Source organism: Lepidochelys kempii, chromosome 3 (assembly GCF_965140265.1).
Source record: "Lepidochelys kempii isolate rLepKem1 chromosome 3, rLepKem1.hap2, whole genome shotgun sequence".
NCBI lineage: Eukaryota > Metazoa > Chordata > Testudines > Cheloniidae > Lepidochelys > Lepidochelys kempii.
Window position 1 is genome coordinate 30,169,030 of NC_133258.1, and position 23,353 is coordinate 30,192,382.

A 23,353-nucleotide genomic window follows, 5' to 3' on the forward strand; every position below is an offset into this window, starting at 1 on the left:
GGAAGCAAACAAAACAGGGTTGTTTTAAAATGCAGTTCAGCAGAGTGGGACAAAGGAGGGCACTATGCCATACTGAACTGTCAGTTCTTGCACTTGCTGAAATGCTTTGTATTCAATTCCTAAAGAAATCAGAGTATAGCATTTAGGCCCTTATCCTGCAAAGACTTGTGCCCACACTTAGCTTTATATGCAATGAATAGGTCCCATTAACTTCCTGGCACTGAGCCCTTGACCACAGTGCGTGAGAGCCACAGGACCCAAAAATCTGAATAGACCAACAACTTGATGTGTTCGTATGGTTCACCATAAATATATGCACAAGGACAATAAGGCACCAACTGTACCTGTAGAGGAGAAAGGGAGCAATTCCTACAAGAGGTCTATTGCAAGGTCACAGTGACATTTTCCAGTGGAGGAACAGCTAAAAAAACCCTTTTCTTTGCTGGCATTTGTATACGATACTCTGAGCCCTTAATCTGAAAGGAAAGTCATCTCTGAAAGAAACACAAAAGAGCAGTCAAGACAACACTAATTTCATTGAAGTATACTGATGAACTCAGCTCCATGATCCAGGCTGTATAAACAGAAATATAATACAGAATATATTTTCCCAAAACTCCATGGCCTGGTATGTCTGGAATGAACTCTCTAGGTGTGGTGATGGGTGGGAAGGTTGAGTCAAATTCAACTACTTTAGTTTTGCATTAAAAAAATCTGAGTTATCAGTGAAGCCCAGGTTCTGGTGTATTTTCCTTTTTGAAGGAGGAAATAAAAAAAAGTTTGATCTTTCTTTTAGAAAGAGGTTTGATTTGGAACAAGTACTCAGACTTTCATCAAATATGAAGTGCTAACCTATACCTGCTACCACACCAACAAAGAGCAAACATAGCATACTTTCTATATCCTGTGTCAGTCCTTTTCTACATGCAAAACAAATGCAGAGTTCAAATGGAAAAATAAAATCTGAGCTCTGAAGCACCACCCATAACAATTTTTAAGCAAAAACTATGCTTCAGCCATTCATGATGCCAAAATGCAATGTCACTTGCAGTAGACTGTTAATCCCTATGGCTTTGTTTTCATTAGAAAAAAAGGTGTACTTTTAAACATGTTAAAATCCTAGTGTAGACAAGGCAAACTAGTTTTAACACGTGTTATTTGATCAGTGTGTTAAAACTACAACTTGTCTACACCATGATGTTAACATAGGTTAGCTAACACATGCTAAAAATACACCTTTTTCCCCAGGAGGGACATGACTTTTAATGCAAGTCCTTTCCTGAATGTTTTGTTAATGAGTGCATTCCTCATCTGTGCTGACATTTAAATGATCACTATAAATCAGAATCATCAATCCAAGGTGGATAAAAAACAATTTTTAAATAAATAAATAAAAGATTTGATTTAAATTAGATTTTTCTATGATGTTATTTACATTATAGAGTTTTCTTTTTAAAAGTAACCTCTTTAAAATGAAAGCTGAATTTAATACAAAATAGGCTAAGGCCTAAACTAATAATCTCTTAAAACATTTTAATATAATAATTATTCACGAGCCTCTATGTAAAAACTGAGTTAAAGACTGCTTTTCTATATAAAGAAAGAATCATGGGGGTAGGGGGGGGGAATCTACCTTTTGAGGTCAAGCTTTATAAATATGGTACAATAGGTCATATACTGTATTAAGGGCTTGTTTTGTTTAATAACAATACATTTTATATGCTGTTTTGTGTGTTTAATTAAATTCCAGTTACATCCTAATGCAGCTTGACACAAGTCATAAGCAAAAAATTAATTACCAATAAATAAGCAGTAAGCTACAACACTGCAAATAATATATCATTCGCCATTTTCTAACATACTAAAATGTAAATTAATCACTAAGAATCTGAAAATATTAACTATATAATTGTTTAAATATATATGTATATAGTTACTGTGTACCCTTCTAGGTAGCAAAAAGATGGATCCAATCTAATGTAAAGGCTCTATTTAGTTGTAAATCAACATGTTTTAATGGTTACATCAGCCAATGAGAATGCACCTTTCTTTAGAAAATAACTGAAGTCTAAATGGAAAAATTGATTAAAACCAATTATTTAAATTGAGGCTTTCCGCTTGGTAATTTAAATCATGATTTAAATTGCCTTGATGTAAAATCAATCCACTCTGCAACCCACTGAAATGGGTGGGGGCAGTTCACACTTCCTTCAGATCGGTTGTTTCTGGTGGTGTTGCCAGACATTACCACACTGCTTTATATTTAACAAATTCCCTTTACAACCATAAAGTCTATAGATATTTAAAAAAATATCACTTAACTTCTGGAATAAGAAATAGTACTTTTCTGTGGTGGCTGCCTTACATAAGTATGTCTTCAGCATGGGCTAGCTGTCCTAGTATAAGCCTGCTGAGGACCCTGGGTACGTACCCAGCTTGCTAGCCTGTGCCAGGATCCTCCCACACCACACACACAGTAATTACGTGTGGACTTTGAGTAAATACCCCTAAAGAAACCCAACCAGAAATGATTGAGTGTGAAACTTTTAGCGTCCATTAAAGATGTGTAGCACCTCCCCACATACATTACACTGTGGTGTCCACAGATTCTAGGCCTTGTCCTCTGGACAGTCAAGTTTGGTGGAGAACGAAGTTTCTTCACACTGCATCACGAACAAAGTGGCCATATTTTGGGAGGGTGCTAGGAAGTCTGGGATATGGGTGGTTGGACTTGGGCCCATATAATACAATGTAGAAGCTGGAGCCCCGGGGCTCAACAATTCCTAACATGGGGTTACAAATAAGTGTAGACACTCAAGCCCTAGGTTAACAAACCCAGAATCTCCTAACTCGAATTCTACTCACCCTGGGTTTACAGAGCAGTGTAGACATGCCCTGATTTATGCCCACTTCCCCATACCTTGGCATTTTCAAAGGTCCTGTCTATGCTGGGAGAATGCATCACATTAACACTGTTTGTAACATGTTTCAATAAGTACAATCTTAAACGTGATTTTCTCCTTAGTGCGGACCTGGACAGTTGTGCTTTTAAAATGCATTTGCATGTTGTGATTAACCCGTAGGGGCAAAGCCATGTTTAATACCATACCATTAACACATTTTCTAAGGTGACACATTCTCTCTGCACAGACAGGGCAGTGTTTTTCTTTGGGCACGCAATCGGGTAGGTGCCTCTCTTACCTTGAGCCTTGTTTATTACATTTTGTTTGTAGTAAATTAAGAATCAAGAGATAGGGAATATATTACTGTGACCCAGTGGGTTATAAGACCTGGAATTAGCATCAATATTTGGAACTTTACGGGCTTCAAGGTTGAGTGCCAACACTGAGGGCTCCTACAGATTGGTGGAAAGGAACCTTCATGTCCTCAATTCCAAGGAGTCAGAAGCAGTATAGATCTTGGGAGGGGCATTGCTCAGGGCTGGAATTTTCCATATTCATCTTCTCTTTCTTCCTCTCGCTAACTCTGTAAATGCTGGCCAACTTACTCTCGCCTCCTTTCTGACAAACAGTCTAGATAGGAATATTACCATCACTTTCACTCCACCTTCTGAACAGAACAGACAGCACCTGAAAGGATCTGAGGTATTTTTATTCTCCTGATCTGTTCAGCTGTTTAAATTTTGCATTTAAACTTTAAAATGTTATCATTGCAGCACAAGAGTTTAACAAAATCACTCCTTGGTCTTACAGATGGATTCACGGCTTCTGGACTATTCCCTCCAGTGAAAATAGGTTACCATTAGCACAGACTATTTCACGATTAAAAGATTAAAAATTGAACAAAGTATCAGAAAATGTGATTCATGTTCTCAATGGAAACAACTCCTGCATTTCCTTTCCTCACTGGCAAGGCTCCAAAACATAAGAAATGGGAGAAGGGACAGAGAATCAGACACTTATTCAAATAGGTCATTCCAAGACCTTACACACCATCTGACTTTTCATTTAGGAAACATTCTATTTTAGAAAGGAATGGATACATGTCTAAGGATGAACCATTTAAACAATTCCAAAGCAGACTCTAGATATGATTTTGGAGCAGCTCCAAATTGGGGTGGGGTTGCAGAGAAACACACAAAAGCGCCACTCGAATTTGGACAGAGATCTACTGGGAGGAAGCACTTCCTACTTCCTCATCTCTTCTATGGAACACAGAGCTTTAAATAAACCTCCTCGAGTGCTGGTGAAAACCAAGTTGTATTGATTGAAAATGAGAGGTAGTTTTTTTGCCATGCTACATCGGATTTCTCTGCTCTGGTAGAGGCTTACCCAATAAATATATATATATTTAAAGTGTAATTACCTCACCAATGGAAACAGAAAAGTTTCATACGATTCCAATACAGCTAGTGTTTTACAGATCACAACTCACCAGATATATGAAGAGTCACAGTCAGCTCTCTGGATTCCCCTTAAGGAGACGTGCACTACTGCATTAATCAGTCCCTATGTTAACCAACAATCAAAGGAAGATATATAAATAAGAGATCTACGATGTACACTTACCTGAATACACCATGACCCAACAAAAGAACCAACATGTTCACATCACATGTGAGGAGTGTTCCTTTTCCCACCACATCCACTTTTAAGCCCACTGTGCTTTGATGTAGCCATCCACGTGGCTTCCTTCCCCCGCCCCCCTGTGCTCTATGGATAGAATGCTGATCTGCCAAGCCACTAACCTTACTCCATTCAAATCACCTCTAGAAGACTCACTTTTCCCGTGGCCTCCACAAGAAGTGAGTCAATTATTAGAATACAAACTTTTATATTTAAATGTGTGCATTTCATATTGCTACACACATGCATATTTTCTAGTGATTCCCTCCCCACTGGGGCTCCCAATACATCCTGTCTGCTTTGTATTGTGACCAAGTGCCTCCTCTGCCTTGGTGGGTCCTGCGCTTATTGGCGGATTTGCTCACCTCAGAGATTCACTGCAGCCCTCAGTTTGGCCACTTTCGTGGCTCAAATCTGCTGTTCACTCAGTTACCCTTATCACTGGCTAGCATGGGGAAAAGGAAGAACAACAATCCTCACAGTCTCTGCTGATCCACCTAGTGGATCTGGGAACAGGCCCCTCTGGTGGAACCCACAGTCCAGGTCAACTCCTCTGGTATCAAGCAGGGAGGTGGGGGGGATGGAGGGAACCCAGGCCCACCCTCTATTCCAGGTTCCAGCCCAGGGCCCTGTGGATTGCAAATGACTACAGTGGCTCCTGTAACAGCTGCGTGACAGCTACAACTCCCCCGGCTACTTACCAATGGCCTCCTCCCAACACCTTCTTTATTCTCACCACAGGACCTTCCTCCTGATGTCTGATAATATTTGTACTTCTCAGACTTCCAGTAGTACACCTTCTCACTCTAAGCTTCTTGCGCCTCTTGATCCCAGCTCCTCGCATGCATGCCACAAACTGAAGTGAGCTCCTTTTTAGACCCAGGTTCCCTGATTAGCCTGCCTGTCTTAATTGATTCTAGCAGCTTCTTGGTTGGCTGCAGGTGTTCTAATCAGCCTGTCTGCCTTAATTGTTTCCAGAAAGTTCCTGATTGTTCTGGAACCTTCCCTGTTACCTTACCCAGGAAAAAGGGACCTACTTAACCTGGGGCTAATATATCTGCTTTCTATCACTCTCCTGTAGCCATCTAGCCTGACCTTGTCACAGTATCTACATCATTTAGATGATAAAACTCTGTGGAGTAGGGGCTGTTTGTGTTTTGTGTCTTGGAACAGCACTGAGCACAATGTCAATGCTTAGTAACAGAGGCTGATCACAGCAAGATCCCTGTGGAAGTCAATATAAGTGTTTAGTCTGCGAAGGGACAACAGGAACAGGCTCTCCAACTTTAGGGCTAGGCATTATAACAAATGAAGATTTATATTAATGGGAAAACAACACAAGACCATTCAGTTCTACTTGCTACACAGAATCACTGCCATTTTTTTAGTCAACTTACATTTGACGAAGCTTCTCTTGTCCAACAATTTATTCTGCAATTTCATTATACCTCTTTTACCGAACCTATTCACATTCCCAGAGCAGGCGCAGGGAAATGAAGGCATTTGTAGTCTCTTTGCCAATCCATTCTCCGTGTGTGTGTGGAGGGCACAAACTGCCACATAAAACACGAAAATAATGCATGCTCAAGGTGTCTAAATTTGCATCCCTGAGAACTTCAGTAGGATGGAAGATGTAATAAGGGAAAATGATGGAGGGAAGGAAAGAAATCACAGGTTTGGAAAAATCATGCCAGACAGAGTAAGTAGCCATGTGAAAAAAGAGTAACAATAATAATAATAGACGACGACACTGGGGGAAAAGCACTGACCACTGAATATACACGCACACACACATTTACCAGGGTCACTGCTTTGAAATTCAAAACATACAAAGCCTTAAAAAAAAAAAAAAAAAGGCAGCTTCCTGGAGGAAAAAATTAGTTCATGAACAGCTCAGCACAAAGCAATTATCTACTAGTTTGGAGCAGACATCTGTTGCGTTGACCTATTGAGATAATCATACAACTGTGCAAGCTCCAAAAATGGAAAAGACAATTTGCACCCCCCCAGGCCCCAGTCTTACTGGTCCCAGAGTAACAAATTGCCATCACAACAGCCTGCCTGGTTCTAGTAACATTCAGTGAATGACTAAATGCTAAAAATAAAGGCAATACTGCTATTTTCATAAGATTTCTAAATTACTACTATTTGTCATTTATATTACTGTAGTATTTAGAGGTTTTAACTGAGATCAAGGTTCCATTGCACATTGGTGATATACAAAGACAGTGAGAGACATTCCCTGCCATGAAGAGTTTATAACCTAAATAGACCTCAGAGGAAGGGAGAAACAGGCAGAGAGAGATAGAGTGATTTTCCCAAGGTCACACAGGTGTACAGTGGCAGAGCAATGACTAGACCACAGGTCTCCTGATTCCTAGTCAAGGGTCTCAGGCACTAGACCATGTAGTCTCCCAGCTAATGTTTGTACAGGCATTGAAAAGGTTAATCATTTACTATGTGAGATAGAACAGAACAGGACAAAACAAGGGAGCACCCATAAAACATCACTGAGATTTTACGGGGTGGCGCCTCTCAGCACTACCCTACCTACCATTAGCCTTTTAAGCAGCAATTAGTTTAAATGACTAAAAGACAGTGTTGTAGCTGTGCTGGTCCAAGATATCAGAGAGACAGGGTGGGTGAGATAATATCTTTTGTTAGAGAGAGACAAGCTTTTGAGCTTAGACAGAGCTCTAGACCCGTGTAGCTTGGAAGCTTGTCTCTCACATCAACAGAGTTGGTCCAACAAAAGATATTAATTACCTCACCCACCTTGTTTCTCTAACAGACTGAAAACATGGCAACTCCTAGCTCTATGGCAACTACAGCTAATACTGGGGGAAAAAACCCTAGTTCTCATCATACAATGGCTTTGAATGTCATGTGTGAGTAACCACACTTTCCTTGGTGTGCACCTGTCAGCCAATGTATGGGCATCCTGAGTGGCCCTCATGCCCTACTGGCTTATGGATAGCCTAGATTAGAGGTGTCAAACTCATTCTATGGATGATACTTAGGGTGACCGTATGTCCCGTTTTGGCCTGGACAATCACTTTTTAAGCCCTGTCCCAGCTGTCCCGACTTTACTGGCGAAAGTCGGCATTTGTCAAATTGATCACCTGGCAAGAGAATGGAACAAATCAAATGCCCACTTTTGTCAAAAAAATGGGGGTGCAGAGGAATCTGCGGGGGGGACCACTGATGCCAGCCCCACACGGGGGAGGGGGGAGGTGGCAGGGGCAGAGATAGGGGGGCAGGGAGGCAGTGCTCAGGTGAGCAGCGACGCCAGCCTTGGAGAGAGAGAGAGAGAGAGGGGGGAGCTCGGGCAAGTGGCTCAGGCCACCCCTCGGGGCGGGGGAGGGGAGAAGAGAGGGAAGATGGCGCTCTGGCTAGCCTCACACGGTGTCCTGTTTTCCCTTTGGGTCACCCTAATGATACTGCAGGGGCTACAAAGTGAGGTCCAAACATTATCCTTGATCTACAGTGGCTTTCCACTGGATAACATTGAGGGATTTGCAGAAAAACGGTGGCCAGAATACAGTCCTTAGATAGCTACTAAAATTATGGTTAGTTCTGCTGCATCCAGCACTATTCTGAGTGAAAGGGATTCAGGGAACTTTTAAGCACCACTGCTATTTCTGCCCTTTGTCCACGTGCACATGCAGTTCCCTGACTTGTGCATACAGTTGCTATACTCAACCCGCCCTGTTTCAGAATGTGGTCCTAACTAATAGGGTAACGTCTCTACAGCTGTATAAACTAGAATTGTCACACAGAAAAAAAACAAAAAAACAAAGGCTCTGCTATGTGAACTTTTTATACCACTAACATGAGAAAAGTATGGCAGCCTCTGAAAGACTTAACTACAAAAGGGTGAGGCACAGAGGTCAATATGCAGGATATTTTAAAAATAAAAAGTGACGCTAATAAACTAGTAAGTGGGGTCAATTCTGAGAAATTACAGATCAGATAACTATTTTAGGTCATTTTTATCTCACACCTTGCGGGCTCAGGATTGTTTTAATTTCCTAGAAGACTTGTCCAACTTAGTCATGTGTGATTACATTGATGACTTCAGGGATGAATTTGTCAAAATTAGGTTGACCAGATGTCCCAATATTTGGGACTTTATCTTATATAGGTGCCTATTATCCCCCGCCCCCATCCCGATTTTTCACACTTGTTGTCTGGTCACTCTAGTCTCAATACATTTATATTCTCAAATATTAATATTGATTCAATCCAGACAAAAATATTTTGCTTCCTCCCAGAATCATCACATTTAGAACTTTAGGGGGACACAAATTTGGTGCCAAAATTTAGATTTTGAAAAAGCAAGCATTTGAGATTTCAGACTAGTCAAGTGTTTCCATAATTGCCTATTAAAGTCAAATAAAAAGAGGGTTTAAAGCACATAGATATTTCCCTGCCGTGCTTGGAATCCAAACACTGCACACTCAGAACCTGAAAGTGAAACAGACCGTAGACAAGAATGAAACTGACTTCACAGATTTTCATTGTTCAAGCTCAGACACATGCCAGAAATACAGTCTAGGTCAGCGTTTCCCAAACTGTGTTCCACAGAACACTGGTGTTCCGCACGACGTGAATAGGTGTTCCGTGAATATCATGGCATAAAGAGAATGCAGCACGCAAGCTTGTTGACTATCTACCCAGGGGTGAAAGAAAGTAGAGTGACTGGGAACACCAGGCCCTTTAAATTGCCCCCTGGGGAAGCCAGGCTGCCCCAGTACAGTGCACGGGTGTACCGGCTTACTTTCACCTCTGTGTCTACCCCTTTTGGGCACATTTCAGTTAGTGACGTCGTACCCCTTCCGCTCGAGGTTGTGCAAACTGCAGTGGTATGCACATACCATTCTCTTTACGCCATGTTGAATAAAACATTCACTCAACACGTTCAAATCGGTGGCTCGTTACCGTGTGTGTGATAAGCACAACTAAACTAGCTTCACTCGAAACAATATAAATATCTGTGACGAACAAAATTTGACAAAAATCAGTATTTCTAAATATTGTTACTAAACCTAATCACCATGGATTTGTGGCTAAAAGAAGGAATTTTGAAATGAAAAGCAAGTTTTTCTGGTACTCCAACTGTGGCCAATATAAACAAGCAAAATATTGTGACACTTCGAAGTGAGGATGAACAATCGCAGTCTTTTGTTGCTGAAAAATCTGTTCATACTAGTGAGTTATCCACGGTGAAAATTTCCACTGAAGTATATCAAAAAACAAGAAGAAGCAGGTGTTAAAAGACCGAAACAAAAGTATGATGAAAGTTATTTGTCTTTTGGTTTTACGTGTGTTGGAAATAAAGAAGTTCCTGATGCGCAGTACGTCGTGTGCAACAAAATACTAGCAAACAGTTCATTGGCTCCTGCTAAACTTCGTAGGCATTTGGAAACCAAGCATGCTGAGTACAAAGACAAAGATATAAGTTTTTTCAAGAGGCAGCGTGACTCACTTGGAAACTGTAAACTTTTGATGATTAAAATGGCTAAAACAGACAACGAAAGTGCAACAGAGGCACCTTATCGAGTAAGTTACCATATAGCGCTTGCCGGAGAAGCTCACAGTATTGGAGAAAAGTTTATCAAGCCTTGCGCAAAAGATATTGTAACGTGCATGTTGAGCGAGCAGTCTGGTAAAAAAATTGATGCTGTACAGTTGTCAAATCATACTGCTGCACGCTGTATTAAACATCTTGCCAATGACATAGAAAAAGAGCTAGTTTGCCGACTGAAAATTTGCCACGAGTATTCATTGCAGCTAGATGAGCCCACTGACTTTTCAGGACTTGCTGTGCTACTAGTATTTGTCCGATATAGATTTAATAATATTACTGAAGAGGACCTGCTCTTATGTGAATCTCTGCAAAGCTACACGACTGGAGAAGAAATATTCAACTGCATCAACAATTTTATCAGAAAGCATGAAATTAGTTGGGGAAAATGTATTGATGTATGTTCTGACAATGCTCGGGCAATGATCGGGAAGATTAAGAGAGTTGTAATGCACATCATAAGTGTGGCACCAGAAAGCACTAAGAGCCATTGTGTTCTACACAGACAAGCACTTGCAGTTAAAGAAATACCAGCAGATCTAAAAATTGTGCTCGATGAAGCAGTACAAATGATCAGTTTTGTCAAATCTAGACCACTTCAACCCAGATTATTTAAAATTTTGTGTGAGGAAATGGGTAGTCAGCACAAAACGCTTCTTTTACATACGGAAGTGAGGTGGCTATCCAGAGGAAAAGTGCTTGTGAAGCTTTTTCAACTTCATAGTGAACTACTGGTATTCTTCACTTCAGAAAATTCAGGACGAAAATTTAATGACTGTCTGAAAAATTCCTTGTGGCTAATGAGACTTGCGTATCTTGCAGATATTTTTGCAAAATTAAACAAAATTAATCTGTCGCTTCAAGGAAAGAATGTGACCATTTTTACTACAATGGATAAAATTTTGTTGTTAAAAAAGAAACTGGAATTCTGGGCATCTTCTGTAGAACAGAACAACTTTGACTGCTTCCCTACAGTACATGAACTTCTGATTGAAATAAATTCTACAGTCCACTAAGAAGTTTCCACCACCATTTTACAGCACTTACGTGACTCTATTAGAATATTTTCCTATAACTACTGATGATGATGCTTGGGTTCGAAATCAGTTTGTAATTACAGCCAAACCAGTCAGCTTTACTGCGCACGATTACAAAAGCCTAACTGACTTAATTTCTGATGGGAAACAAAAGGATCTTCTGCTGAATAATTTTTGGAGCAGCCTAATAGAAGAGTACCCTAATGTGGCTAAACATGTAGTTCGAGTGCTCCTTCCTTTTGCTACAACTTATTTGTGTGAGATGGGATTTTCGTATTATATTGCAACAAAAACCAAATATAGGAATAGACTTGATGCTGCACCTGACATGAGGCTTCAACTTTCCAGCATTATTCCTAATATTAAGTGAATATGTGATAGAAAAACGCAGAAACACCAATCCCATTAAATCCAAATTTATATTTCTGTTTATAAAAATAGACTTTCCTAGTAAAAATCTAATTTGTTTGGTGTTTGTGTATATATAAAAACAGTTTTTTTTAAAGTAGAACACTATTTTAAATTTTGACTCTTGCACCTGATTTTTGTACTACTTTATACGTGCTTTCCAGTTAGAAATTGTTAGTTCAAGTTATTTTAAAATTTGTATTTTTGCTTTGTTTTATAAAATAAAATATATTTGAGCATAAATAACACAATTTTCTATTTGAAAACCAAATGACTACAAAATAATAATATAAGTGTTCCGTAATAGGCTGAAAAGCGTTTCATGGCCAAAAAAGTTTGGGAAACACTGGTCTAGGTGATAGGGCGCTGGACTGGGAGTCAAGAACCTGCGTTCTATTTCCAGCACTATCCTCAGCCTGCTGTGTGACCTTGGGCAAGTCATTTCACCTTTCTGTGCCTGTTTCCTCAGCATCTTGTCTATTCAGACTGTAAGCTCTTTGGAATAGGGATTGTCTCACTATGTGTGTGTACAGTGCCCAGCACAATGGGACCCTGATTCCAACTGGGGCATCTCGGAACTGCTGTAATATAATAAATAAAAACAATAATGAAGAGCAGTGAAAACAACATTGGATTTTTAAAATTCTTCTGGTTGTAATAAGCTAAGTTATTATTTTTTGTAATATACAGACACATGCTTGCTTATAAGATATGGTCTCTGTATTTTGAAAGCAGTAATGTGAAAGCCACCAGAGGACCGTCTGTAGGAATTCTAAGTTTGGCAGGAGCCCCTGCACAATACCCATCTTGGGGTCTGATCCAACCAGATCCCCCCTCTCCATTCTCGTGGTCAGAACCCTTCCCACTGCACATCCACTTTAGCATGCTTGTAAATGTCTTCATCAGGCTGCACGCACAGTTTTTGCAAAGTACACACGAGACACTGCAATCTTTCTGGAGGTTCTAAACTTTGGAACACCTAATGTTTTTTAAAAAAGTAACTACCTAGTCTTTCCAAAAATACTCGGAGGCATTAGTTCTTACTGGGAAAGGCAGAACCAACCAAGGCTCTAATCATACGTTGAGAACTGGGTGAAGGTATGTTTTGGAGCAGTTCTCTAGGGCAGTGGTTTTTAATCAGAGTTCCGGGGTCCCCTGGGGTAGTGAGCAGGTTTCAGGGGGTCCACCAAGCAGGGTTGGCATTAGACTTGCTGGGGCCCAGGGCAGAAAGCCGAAGCCTCATCTAACGGGGCTGAAGCCTAGGGCCCCGAGCCCTGCCACCCCAGGCTGAAGCTGAAGCCTGAGCAACTTAGCTTCATGGGGGGGGCCCTGTGGTGTGGGGCCCCGGGCAGTTGTCCGGCTTGCTTCCCCCAACACTGGTCCTGGCTTTTATATGCAGAAAAACAGTTGCTGTGGCACAAGTGGGCCATGGAGTTTTATAGCACGTTGGGGTGGGGTGGGGGGCCTCAGAAAGAAAAAGGTTGAGAACTCCTATTCTATCCGAGCAGAGGGCCTACATACAAAGCTTCTAAGCTGAGCTATTGGAGAGAACACTTCTAAAAATGTGCTAGAACAATTGTGCTAATGTAATCCACACAACTCCTGGGTGTGGTGTTCTGTCCCATCTAGCAGCACCAAGACCACTTAGGCCATGTCTATACTACCCGCCGGATCAGCGGGTAGTGATTGATCTATCGGGGATCAGTTTATCGTGTCTAGTGTAAACGTGATAAATCGATTCCCGATCGCTCTGCCGTCGACTCCGGAACTCCACAACAGCGAGAGGCGGAAGCGGAGTTGACGGGGGAGCAGCGGCCGTCGATCCCGCGCTGCGAAATAAGTGATTCTAAGTCGATCTAAGATACGTCAACTTCAGCTACGCTATTCTCGCAGCTGAAGTTGTGTATCTTAGATCGATCCCACCCCATACTAGTGTAGACCAGGCCTTAGAGAGAAAGATAAAATGAGTCTGCTTTACAGCCTTAGCTAACAGCCAGTTGGCTTTTAGCTCATGCGGTAGAGGCTCATGCATTAAGCTCCAGAGGTCCCAGATTCAATCCCGCCCGTCAATGACTGGGGTCTGTCAGTGTTACACTAACAAAAAACCTTTTGTATTTCAAACTCCGATCTCACAAATGCATTTGCCCAATAATCCTCAAACTTCCTTTTCTCCAACCCAAACAGTCCTCTGACAGAGGACCACACGTCTCCACTGCTGTTGGACAAATTGGGGGTAATGTAGTGTGGGTTATATAATCAAAACGCTCAGGCTTAAAGCAGAAAACTAACCACAACCTGACCTATGGAGAGACCAGAGTCACTCTAATATGCAAGTCCTACTGAAGGGCCAGTTATAACAGAGTTACAGCAAGAGTAGATCCTTGTGTGTGTACATTTACATTATACATATTTTAAAGCCTCTGTTCTGCTGTTTTTCTAAAGAGGAGAAGATCAGAGACTTGGCAGTACTGAAGGAACAGCTGCAACAAAAAGGAAGGGCCATCTGGAGTCAACTAAGAAAATGGCAACCTCCAAAGCAATCAAGAAAAGGATTATGAACAATGTCATTAAAAAAAAAAAAAAAAAAAAAAAAAAAGGTAATACATGGCTCTCTAAGAATGCAACAGTGCCACAGATCACCTTTCCTGGATGTAGAATTCAGCGAGTAGCATACACACATTATACCTCTTCGGAATGGGTGAGCTGGGGTTGAGAAAAGAGCACACGCATAGTTGGGTTTTTCTTGAGGGAGAGCGGGGGGGGGCTTACTGACATTCCCCTCTCCGAGCATCAACCTGCCCTATCCCCTATAGCGTGACTGAAACAGCTCTGCTGGACCTCACAACTGCATCTCTGCACTCACCTGGCTGCTCTGTCCAAAACCGAGGGTGTTCTACAGCTTCTCTGGGTCAGAGGGGCCCTCACCACAATTGACTGAAGCTGCTCAGAAGAGACACAAACCTGCCTGGACCTTATGATGAGTATATCACTATGAGATAGAGCTATATGTGAGTGTGGAGATGTGCAGGGGGGAAAGAGAGAAGAAAAGAGATAAAAGATCCAGATGGAGAAAGTTGCAAAGCACTGGAAAGACTCGGATCATTTTAATTCACTCAGATTTCACTGTAAAAATTCTACAAGGAGTTAACACAACAGGGCTCAGCACAGATGCAGCTCAGCCCAAAAAGAGCTAGAAGCAAACAAACCTGCTGATCTACACACACGCACTGCTATCCAATTGATTTTATGAAGATGAGCATTTAAAGAAGCAGTTACTGATCTATACTATACAAAAACTCCCAAACAGGTATTTGCTCCACGAGTGTTTCCTGTAAGTTTTGTGTACATGTATGCACACAACTTTATTTATCTAATTTTCCCCACAGAAAATTTATTTATTGCTTGATAGAATCCGTTCTCCTTAGCTACTGGAAAGGATTAAGATTGCAAATTTCCTACAGGCTTGTATTACTAAGCCACAGGGGCTTCCATAAGTAGCAGACTTTTTTTCATTGTAGGCAAAGATTGCAGCACTTAACAACAGAATTATGCAGCAGAAGTCATTATTTATAAAAAAAATACTACTTTATGTCCAGTTTCTTGGTATTACCCTCTAGTAATTTATTATCCTCTCTCATTTCTTTGCTTAAGAGGCCATGTCAAGGTTCCCTCCCCACTCTGAACTCTAGGGTACAGATGTGGGGACCTGCATGAAAGATCCCCTAAGCTTATTCTTATCAGCTTAGGTTAAAAACTTCCCCAAGGTACAAACTTTGCCTTGTCCTTGAACAGTATGCTGCCACCACCAAGCGATTTAAACAAAGAATAGGGAAAGAGACCACTTGGACACATCTTCTCCCAAAATATCCCCCCAAGCCCTATACCTACTTTCCTGGGGAAGGCGTGATAATAATACCCTCACCAATTGGTACAGGTGAACACAGACCCAAATCCTTGGATCTTAAGAACAATGAAAAATCAATCAGGTTCTTAAAAGAAGAATTTTATTTAAAGAAAAGGTACAAGAATCACCTCTGTAAAACCAGGATGGTATATACTTTACAAGGTAATCAGATTCAAAACATAGAGAATCCCTCTAGGCAAAACCTTAAGTTACAAAAAAGACTGAAAAACAGGAATACACATTCCTCCAGCACAGCAAATTTCACAAGCCATTAAACAAAAGAAAATCTAATGCATTTTCTAGCTAGATTACTTACTAACTTTACAGGAGTTGGAAGGCTTGCATCCTTGATCTGTTCCTGGCAAAGGTATCACACAGACAGACAAAACCCTTTGTCCCCCCCCTCTAGATTTGAAAGAATCTTGTCCCCTCATTGGCCATTTTGGGCAGGTGCAAGCGGGGTTACCTTAGCCTCTTAACCCTTTACAGGTGAAAGGATTTTGTCTCTGGCCAGGAGGGATTTTATAGCACTACATACAGAAAGGTGGTTACCCTTCCCTTTATATTTATGACAGGCCATATCTACCTGGAAAAAAAACCAAACAAACAAAAAAAAAACCAAACAAAAAACACCTTACCAAGTTGTAATTTCTTTCCTAGAATTTGAATGGAAAATTGATCAGCGGGTTAGAATAGGGGTCTGGGAGCAGTGCTCCTGATTCAAGTGTGCGCCGTGGAACAACTCATTCAGACTTTCAGTTTCTCGGTCCATATTATGGTTATTTGTATTACAGTTGTACAGAGAAGCCAAAACAGAGATCAGGGACCCATTGTGCTAAGCGCCGTACAGATAGTAAGAGCCCCTGCCCGATGGAAAGTATAATCTAAACCAGACAAGACAGTCAAAAAGGTGTGAGAGAAAAGTATTATCCCCGCTTTACAGATGGGAACTGACACACGGAGAGATTAAGTGACTTTCCCAAGGTCACCTAGGAAGTCTATGGCAGACCCAGGAATTGAACACAGGTCTCCTGATCTGAGTCCTAATCCAGTGCTTTAAGCACAAAACCATCCATCCTTTCTCTCTGTCAAATGGTTGTATCATCTACTTCACCATGGTCACGAGGCTTAATGAATGTTTGTAAATCACTAAGACCCACTGATGAAAAATTCTACATAAATATATATTACTATTCTAACAGCACAGAATGTGACCTTCAACCCTGCAGGATGGTCAGGCAGATGATTCCTCCGCAGGTCAATGCTCTGTAAGTGAGTTGGCAGCGATGCGTCATGCGTGTATGTGAGAAGAAAGGAGAGGGTAGGTACATAGTGTAGCCTAGCAAACACAAAGGAAACACAGGTTTCCTCTGAATTCTAATTTAGCTGAAAGGTTATATAAAAAAGGGGAAATGTCAACAGTTTATCCCCACAAGAAATTACAGATGCTTTGTGTTTTTAAGGGCCAAATCCTGCCATCAGATATGCAGACAGTTAATGGGAATTTTTCCTGCTAGTAGCGTTTAGCATTTATTTGGTGAATGTTTTTCAAAGAGTTATGCAAACACAAATTGATCCTCTCCACAGCCTTGTAAGGTAAACAAAGGCACAGAGACACAACTGATTTAATTATCTGTGTGATGTAAAAACATACAAGAAAAATCTGTATAGTGCTTGCTTTTACAGAAATCTTCGTCAATTGGAAGGCCATACACACAGCTAAACCAGGCTCCAATATTTGAAAAGGCATTTCCCCAAAAACTCTTTTTAAAATCAAATACTATATTTAAAGGTGACACTATTAAGATCCATGTTATAAACAAATGTGTTACTAGCACCCTCTTAAAGCATTAAAAGTAAAAACTTTCATTCTCAGATTTTCATTAGTTATGCTCTGCTTACTCTGCATTTCTCTCAACTTCATAAATAAACAGATAAATAAATACAAAAATAAAAAAAAACTTTCACTTTCAGGGTGACAAGGAATTTCTGGGATTTCAAGTGCTACTACAGTATTTTTAAAAATTTATTAGTGATGATTTTCAATGTAATTTAATAAGTTGTGGAAACATTTTCTTTGTGTTTATATTTTATAAAACTTTCACAAAAATATAAATGTTGGGCCAAATGTAAATTGACTGTATCCCTTAGAATCACAAACACATGCACACAGCATGAAGCTTTCCAACAGTAATTTGATGAAACAAAAAATGCCTAAGACCTGTTAAGAAGAGCAAGGCCTCTGATGCAATGTTATGCTTAAGTCAGTTACGTAACTAAGAAACTGTAGGGTACAAGGGCAGGAAAAGCTCTACAGTCAGTTTCTGAGCAGCAGCTAATGTGTGAGCTTTGGAAAGCTCATAAAGAGCTTTTGCTGGAATCGGTCATCTTGCAAGAATAAGCTTGAAATTGAAGCCCTATTCACAGGGTCTTGCTACTGGTACCTTGTGTGTAATTATCATGCACAGTGATGAAATCAGGTTGCTGCTAAATGCTGAGTCAATACCTAGGTCTCTGGAATTTTCTCCCCCTCACACAACAGAGCTCATCTGTGCTATCTGTCAGGGCAAAGCTCAAAATGGTTTACTTTCAAATTTTATGCTTGCTGAGTGTGTGTGTGTTAATTGGACTGAGGGTTACAAAAATGGGTTTTTCTTGTTTTCTCCGATTTATTTTGCCCACTGATTTTTTAGGTTTGTTCTGAAAGTGCCCAGTGACTTTTGGACACTGATAATACTAACATTACAACATATTAATAGTTTGTATTTCAAATGTAATTTGACATTTCTGCTAACTTGTTTCCTGCATACAAATTTCCTTCTATGTTCTTACTGTGATAATTGCTGAAATGCACACTGGCAATCTCATTCATGGAAGTAATACTGAAAAAGATTCATCATGCAGCAGCTAAAATTAATCTCTCCAACAATTTTTAACAGAGCTGTTCAATAACTGTTTAACATATTTTAATTAGACCAATAACCAACAGAGCTAGGAGCTATTACTTTAGTAAATCTAAAAACGCTTGCCAGAAAAGCTAAAGGTAACTGCTAGACTAACTAAAATCTGAACAAGAACCTTAATGAATAAGGTTTCAGAGTAGCAGCCGTGTTAGTCTCTATTCGCAAAAAGAAAAGGAGTACTTGTGGCACCTTAGAGACTAATCAATTTATTTGAGCATAAGCTTTCGTGAGCTACAGCTCACTTCATCGGATGCATTCAGTGGAAAATACAGTGAGGAGATCTATATACACACAGAACATGAAAAAATGGGTGTTATCGTACACACTGTAAGGAGAGTGATCACTTAAGATGAGCTATTACCAGCGGGACAGCGGGGGGGGGGGAGGGAGGAGGGCAGAGGAGAACCTTTTGTAGTGATAATCAAGGGGGGGGCCATTTCCAGCAGTTAACAGGAACGTCTGAGGAACAGTGGGGGGTGGGGAAATAAACATGGGGAAATAGTTTTACTTTGTTTAATGACCCATCCACTCCCAGTCTCTATTCAAGCCTAAGTTAATTGTATCCAGTTTGCAAATTAATTCCAATTCAGCAGTCTCTTGTTGGAGTCTGTTTCTGAAGTCTTTTTGTTGTAATACTGCGACTTTTAGGTCTGTAATCGAGTGACAAGAGAGATTGAAGTGTTCTCCGACTGGTTTATGAATGTTGTAATTCTTGACATCTGATTTGTGTCCATTTATTCTTTTACGTAGAGACTGTCCAGTTTGACCAATGTACATGGCAGAGGGGCATTGCTGGCACATGATGGCATATATCACATTGGTAGATGGGCAGGTGAATGAGCCTCTGATAGTGTGGCTGATGTGATTAGGCCCTAGGATGGTGTCCCCTGAACAGATATGTGGACACAGTTGGCAACGGGCTTTGTTGCAAGGATAGGTTCCTGGGTTAGTGGTTCTGTTGCGTGGTGTGTGGCTGCTGGTGAGTATTTGCTTCAGGTTGGGGGGCTGTCTGTAGGCAAGGACTGGCCTGTCTCCCAAGATCTGTGAGTGTCGGGTCGTCCTTTAGGATAGGTTGTAGATCCTGGATGATGCGTTGGAGAGGTTTTAGTTGGGGGCTGAAGGTGATGGCTAGTGGCATTCTGTTATTTTCTTTGTTGGGCCTGTTCTGTAGTAGGTGACTTCTGGGTGCTCTTCTGGCTCTGTCAATTTGTTTCTTCATTTCAGCAGGTGGGTACTGTAGTTGTAAGAATGCTTGATAGAGATCTTGTAGGTGTTTGTCTCTGTCTGAGGGGTTGGAGCAAATGTGGTTGTATCGTAGAGCTTGGCTGTAGATGATGGATCGTGTGGTGTAGTCTGGATGAAAGCTGGAGGCATGTAAGTAGGAATAGCGGTCAGTAGGTTTCCGGTATAGGGTGGTGTTTATGGGACCATCGCTTATTAGCACCGTAGTGTCCAGGAAGTGGATCTCTTGTGTGGACTGGTCCAGGCTGAGGTTGATGGTGGGATGGAAATTGTTGAAATCATGGTGGAATTCCTCAAGGGCTTCTTTTCCATGGGTCCAGATGATGAAGATGTCATCAATATAGTGCGAGTAGGGGCATTAGGGGACGAGAGGTGGGGAAGCGTTATTCTAAGTCAGCCATAAAAATGTTGGCATATTGTGGGGCCATGCGGGTACCCATAGCAGTGCCGCTGATTTGAAGGTATACATTGTCCCCAAATGTGAAATAGTTATGGATGAGGACAAAGTCACAAAGTTCAGCCACCAGGTTTGCCGTGACATTATCGGGGATACTGCTCCTGACAGCTTGTAGTCCATCTTTGTGTGGAATGTTGGTGTAGAGGGCTTCTACATCCATAGTGGCCAGGATGGTGTTTTCAGGAAGATCACCGATGGATTGTAGTTTCCTTAGGAAGGCAGTGGTGTCTCAAAGATAGCTGGGAGTGCTGGTAGCATAGGGCCTGAGGAGGGAGTCTACATAGCCAGACAATCCTGCTGTCAGGGTGCCAATGCCTGAGATGATGGGGCGCCCAGGATTTCCAGGTTTATGGATCTTGGGTAGTAGATAGAATATCCCAGGTCGGGGTCCCATTTTATTTGTACATATGCACAATTATGAACCAAATACATCTGGGAGAATTTTTTATCTCTGTGTGTGTATCTTTATGTGTGTGTCGCATACACGTGCGCACAGGTAAAAAAAAAAACTTGCATTTCATCTGGGTTTAGTAAGGCACAATACACTCAGGAGAGTCCAGGATAAGGCTATTAACAAGCAAAACACTTTCCTGTAAACAGAGTATACTTCAACTAAAAATATCTACTGTGTGCACTGCAGCTTTGTTATAGACCTCACAGAATTTAAGGCCAGAAGGGACCATTGTGATCATCTAGTCTGACCTCCTGCTCATTGCATGCCACAGAACCTCACCTGCCCTCTCCTGTAATAGACCCCTAATCTCTGTCTAATCTCTGTCTGCAGTCCTGAAAACACAATTTAAAGATTTCTAGTTACAGAGAATCCACTGTTTAGTCTAGTTTAAACCAGCAAGTGACCCATGCCTCATACTGCAGAGGAAGGTGATCCCCTTTCCCTGCACTCAGGGTCTCTGCTAATCTGACCTGGGGAAAATTCCTTCCTAATCTCAAATATGGTGATCAGATGAACCCTGAGTATGTCGGCAAGACCCATCAGTCAGACTCCTGGGAAAGATTTCTCTGTAGTAACTCAGAGTCCTCCCCATCTAGCGTCCCATCTTTGGCTGTTGTGAATATTTGCTACTAGCAGTCACAGATGGGCCACATGCCATTTTAGGCAATCATATCAGTTTTCAGTTTAAGCTGTTCTACATTCAGTGCTGTATCTAAGAAATGTCTCACTAAATAAGACTGTACCATTATTGTACAAAAGGAGAGAAAGGTGCTCTTTTAGTCATACATTTTACAAGATATAGGGCATTAATATTTGTGCCCCATCCAAATTGGGTAATTACTTTCTGCCTGACTTCAGTTTCCCCTGTAGTTTCAATCAGATACAGTATACTTCACTTCCTGTTTGACACAGTTACAGTAAAACCTCAGAGTTACGAACAGCAGAGTTAAGAACTGACCAGTCAACCACACCCCTCATTTGAAAACAGAAGTACACAATCAGGCAGCAGGAGAGACCCCCCACAAAAAAAGAAGCAAACGCGGTACAGAACTGTGTTAAACGTAAACTACTAAAAAAAAATAAAGGGAAAGATTTGACAAGGTAAGGAAACTCTCTGTGCTTGTTTCATTTAAATTAAGATGGTTAAAAATAGCATTTTTTTCTGCACAGTAAAGTTTCAAAGCTATATTAAGTCAATGTTTACTTGTAAGCTTTTGAAAGAACAGCCATAACGTTTCATTCAGAGTTACGAACACTTCAGAGTTACAAACAATCTCCATTCCTGAGGTGTTCACAACTCTGAGGTTCTACTGTACGTTGTGTGTCTGAATATTGGTAGGGCCTGACCAGCAAACACACACAAGTAACTACTTAAGTCCCATTGCCCACAAGATTAAAAGTTACTAATGTGAATAAATATCTGCAGGACTAGGCCATTTAACACTAGCTCTGTTTTTCCATAGGAGCAGCTGAATTATAGTGCTGGATGAAGTAATTATATACATGTATGTCACAGTGACATCCATGTGATATACATCAGTTACGTAGCTTTAATCTATCTACTAATCCATAATTTCTTATAAACCCAAACCCCCTGAATACCTTCCAGAGGACTGTGGCTTGCTTGGTTTTTAGGCAGTAAAACCACCAACCACACAAATGATTCCTCCTTTCCTCCACAAATTTACACATCCGAGTTCCAGGAGGGGCAATATTTTCTGCCTGGACTAATAAGTGGTATAAAATTCGCTGACTCGTGAATCATCAGGTCCAAAAAGCCCTGTGAGCTTGTGGTGTTTTTCCGGGTGTTTTATATATATATATATATATTCACTCATTCTAGTACATACACACTACATATGTGATATCTACATACATATTAATACAGTATATATGCAATGCAAATATATACGATCAATGGTGCCACAGAATTGCAGGGTAAAAACCCAAACAAACTCCTGCACCCTTTATTTCTAGATCTTCCTTGTTAATCTACAGTCCCTGTCTCTACCTCCTGGTTAGAGGTGGGAGCTGAAGTTACTATGCTAGTGACACTGGGAAGTAGAGCAGTGTCTTTGCTGAGACCTGTCACAGGGAAGGAGCTATCCCCCATTCCTCCAGCTTTGGGAGGCCAGATCACAGCTGCTGATTTGCTGCGAAGGCTGGGGGGGGGGAGGGGTTGGGGAGGCGCTGGGAAGATACCTCCCAATCCACCCCCAGGAAAAGCAATGTGCCCTTACCATTTCCCACCTGGCACCCCCATCCAGAAGTGAGGGAGAGGGGGAATGGCCAGAGGAGTCTGCTTCTTCACTGGACACCCACATTTCAAGACTCAGAGAGCAGTGGGGGGAAGGGCAGCCTAGCCCCTCATCTCTCATGGTGGTGCTTACAGAGGAGCAAGCAGAACCAGGACATCTAGACATCACTATCACATTCTAGGGACCAGCCTGCTTTGGAGGGGAGAATGGCAGTGGTTTAGAGGCAGATACAACCAACCATTCCCCATATTCCTGCTGGGGCTCCCCAAGCCAGGTGGGCAGAGAGAAAATGTCACTTCTCTCCCCCCGGGCATGCAAGTAAAGTTAGAGAGATGGGCACACAAGGGGAGCAGCTGGAAGCATGCTGCAGCCAGCTCCACTCAAACCCTACCATCAGCTGGAGCTGGATGGGAGGCAGGAGGAAAGTTCCCCCAGTTATGACAGTCTCACCACCGCT

At 41.4% G+C, this 23,353-nt stretch overlaps 2 protein-coding genes across 3 annotated transcripts in view; one reads left to right on the forward strand and one right to left on the reverse strand.

Annotated features, from left to right (window-relative positions):
- HPCAL1 (hippocalcin like 1) overlaps positions 1–23,353 on the reverse strand; it is a 106,268-nt gene that overhangs the window by 27,770 nt on the left and 55,145 nt on the right. The window lies entirely within an intron of this gene.
- LOC140908382 (zinc finger BED domain-containing protein 5-like) lies at positions 6,211–11,619 on the forward strand. The gene is given in 3 exon segments (XM_073335360.1): positions 6,211–6,285; positions 9,831–11,221; positions 11,223–11,619. Coding segments are annotated over 3 exon segments (1,863 nt in total).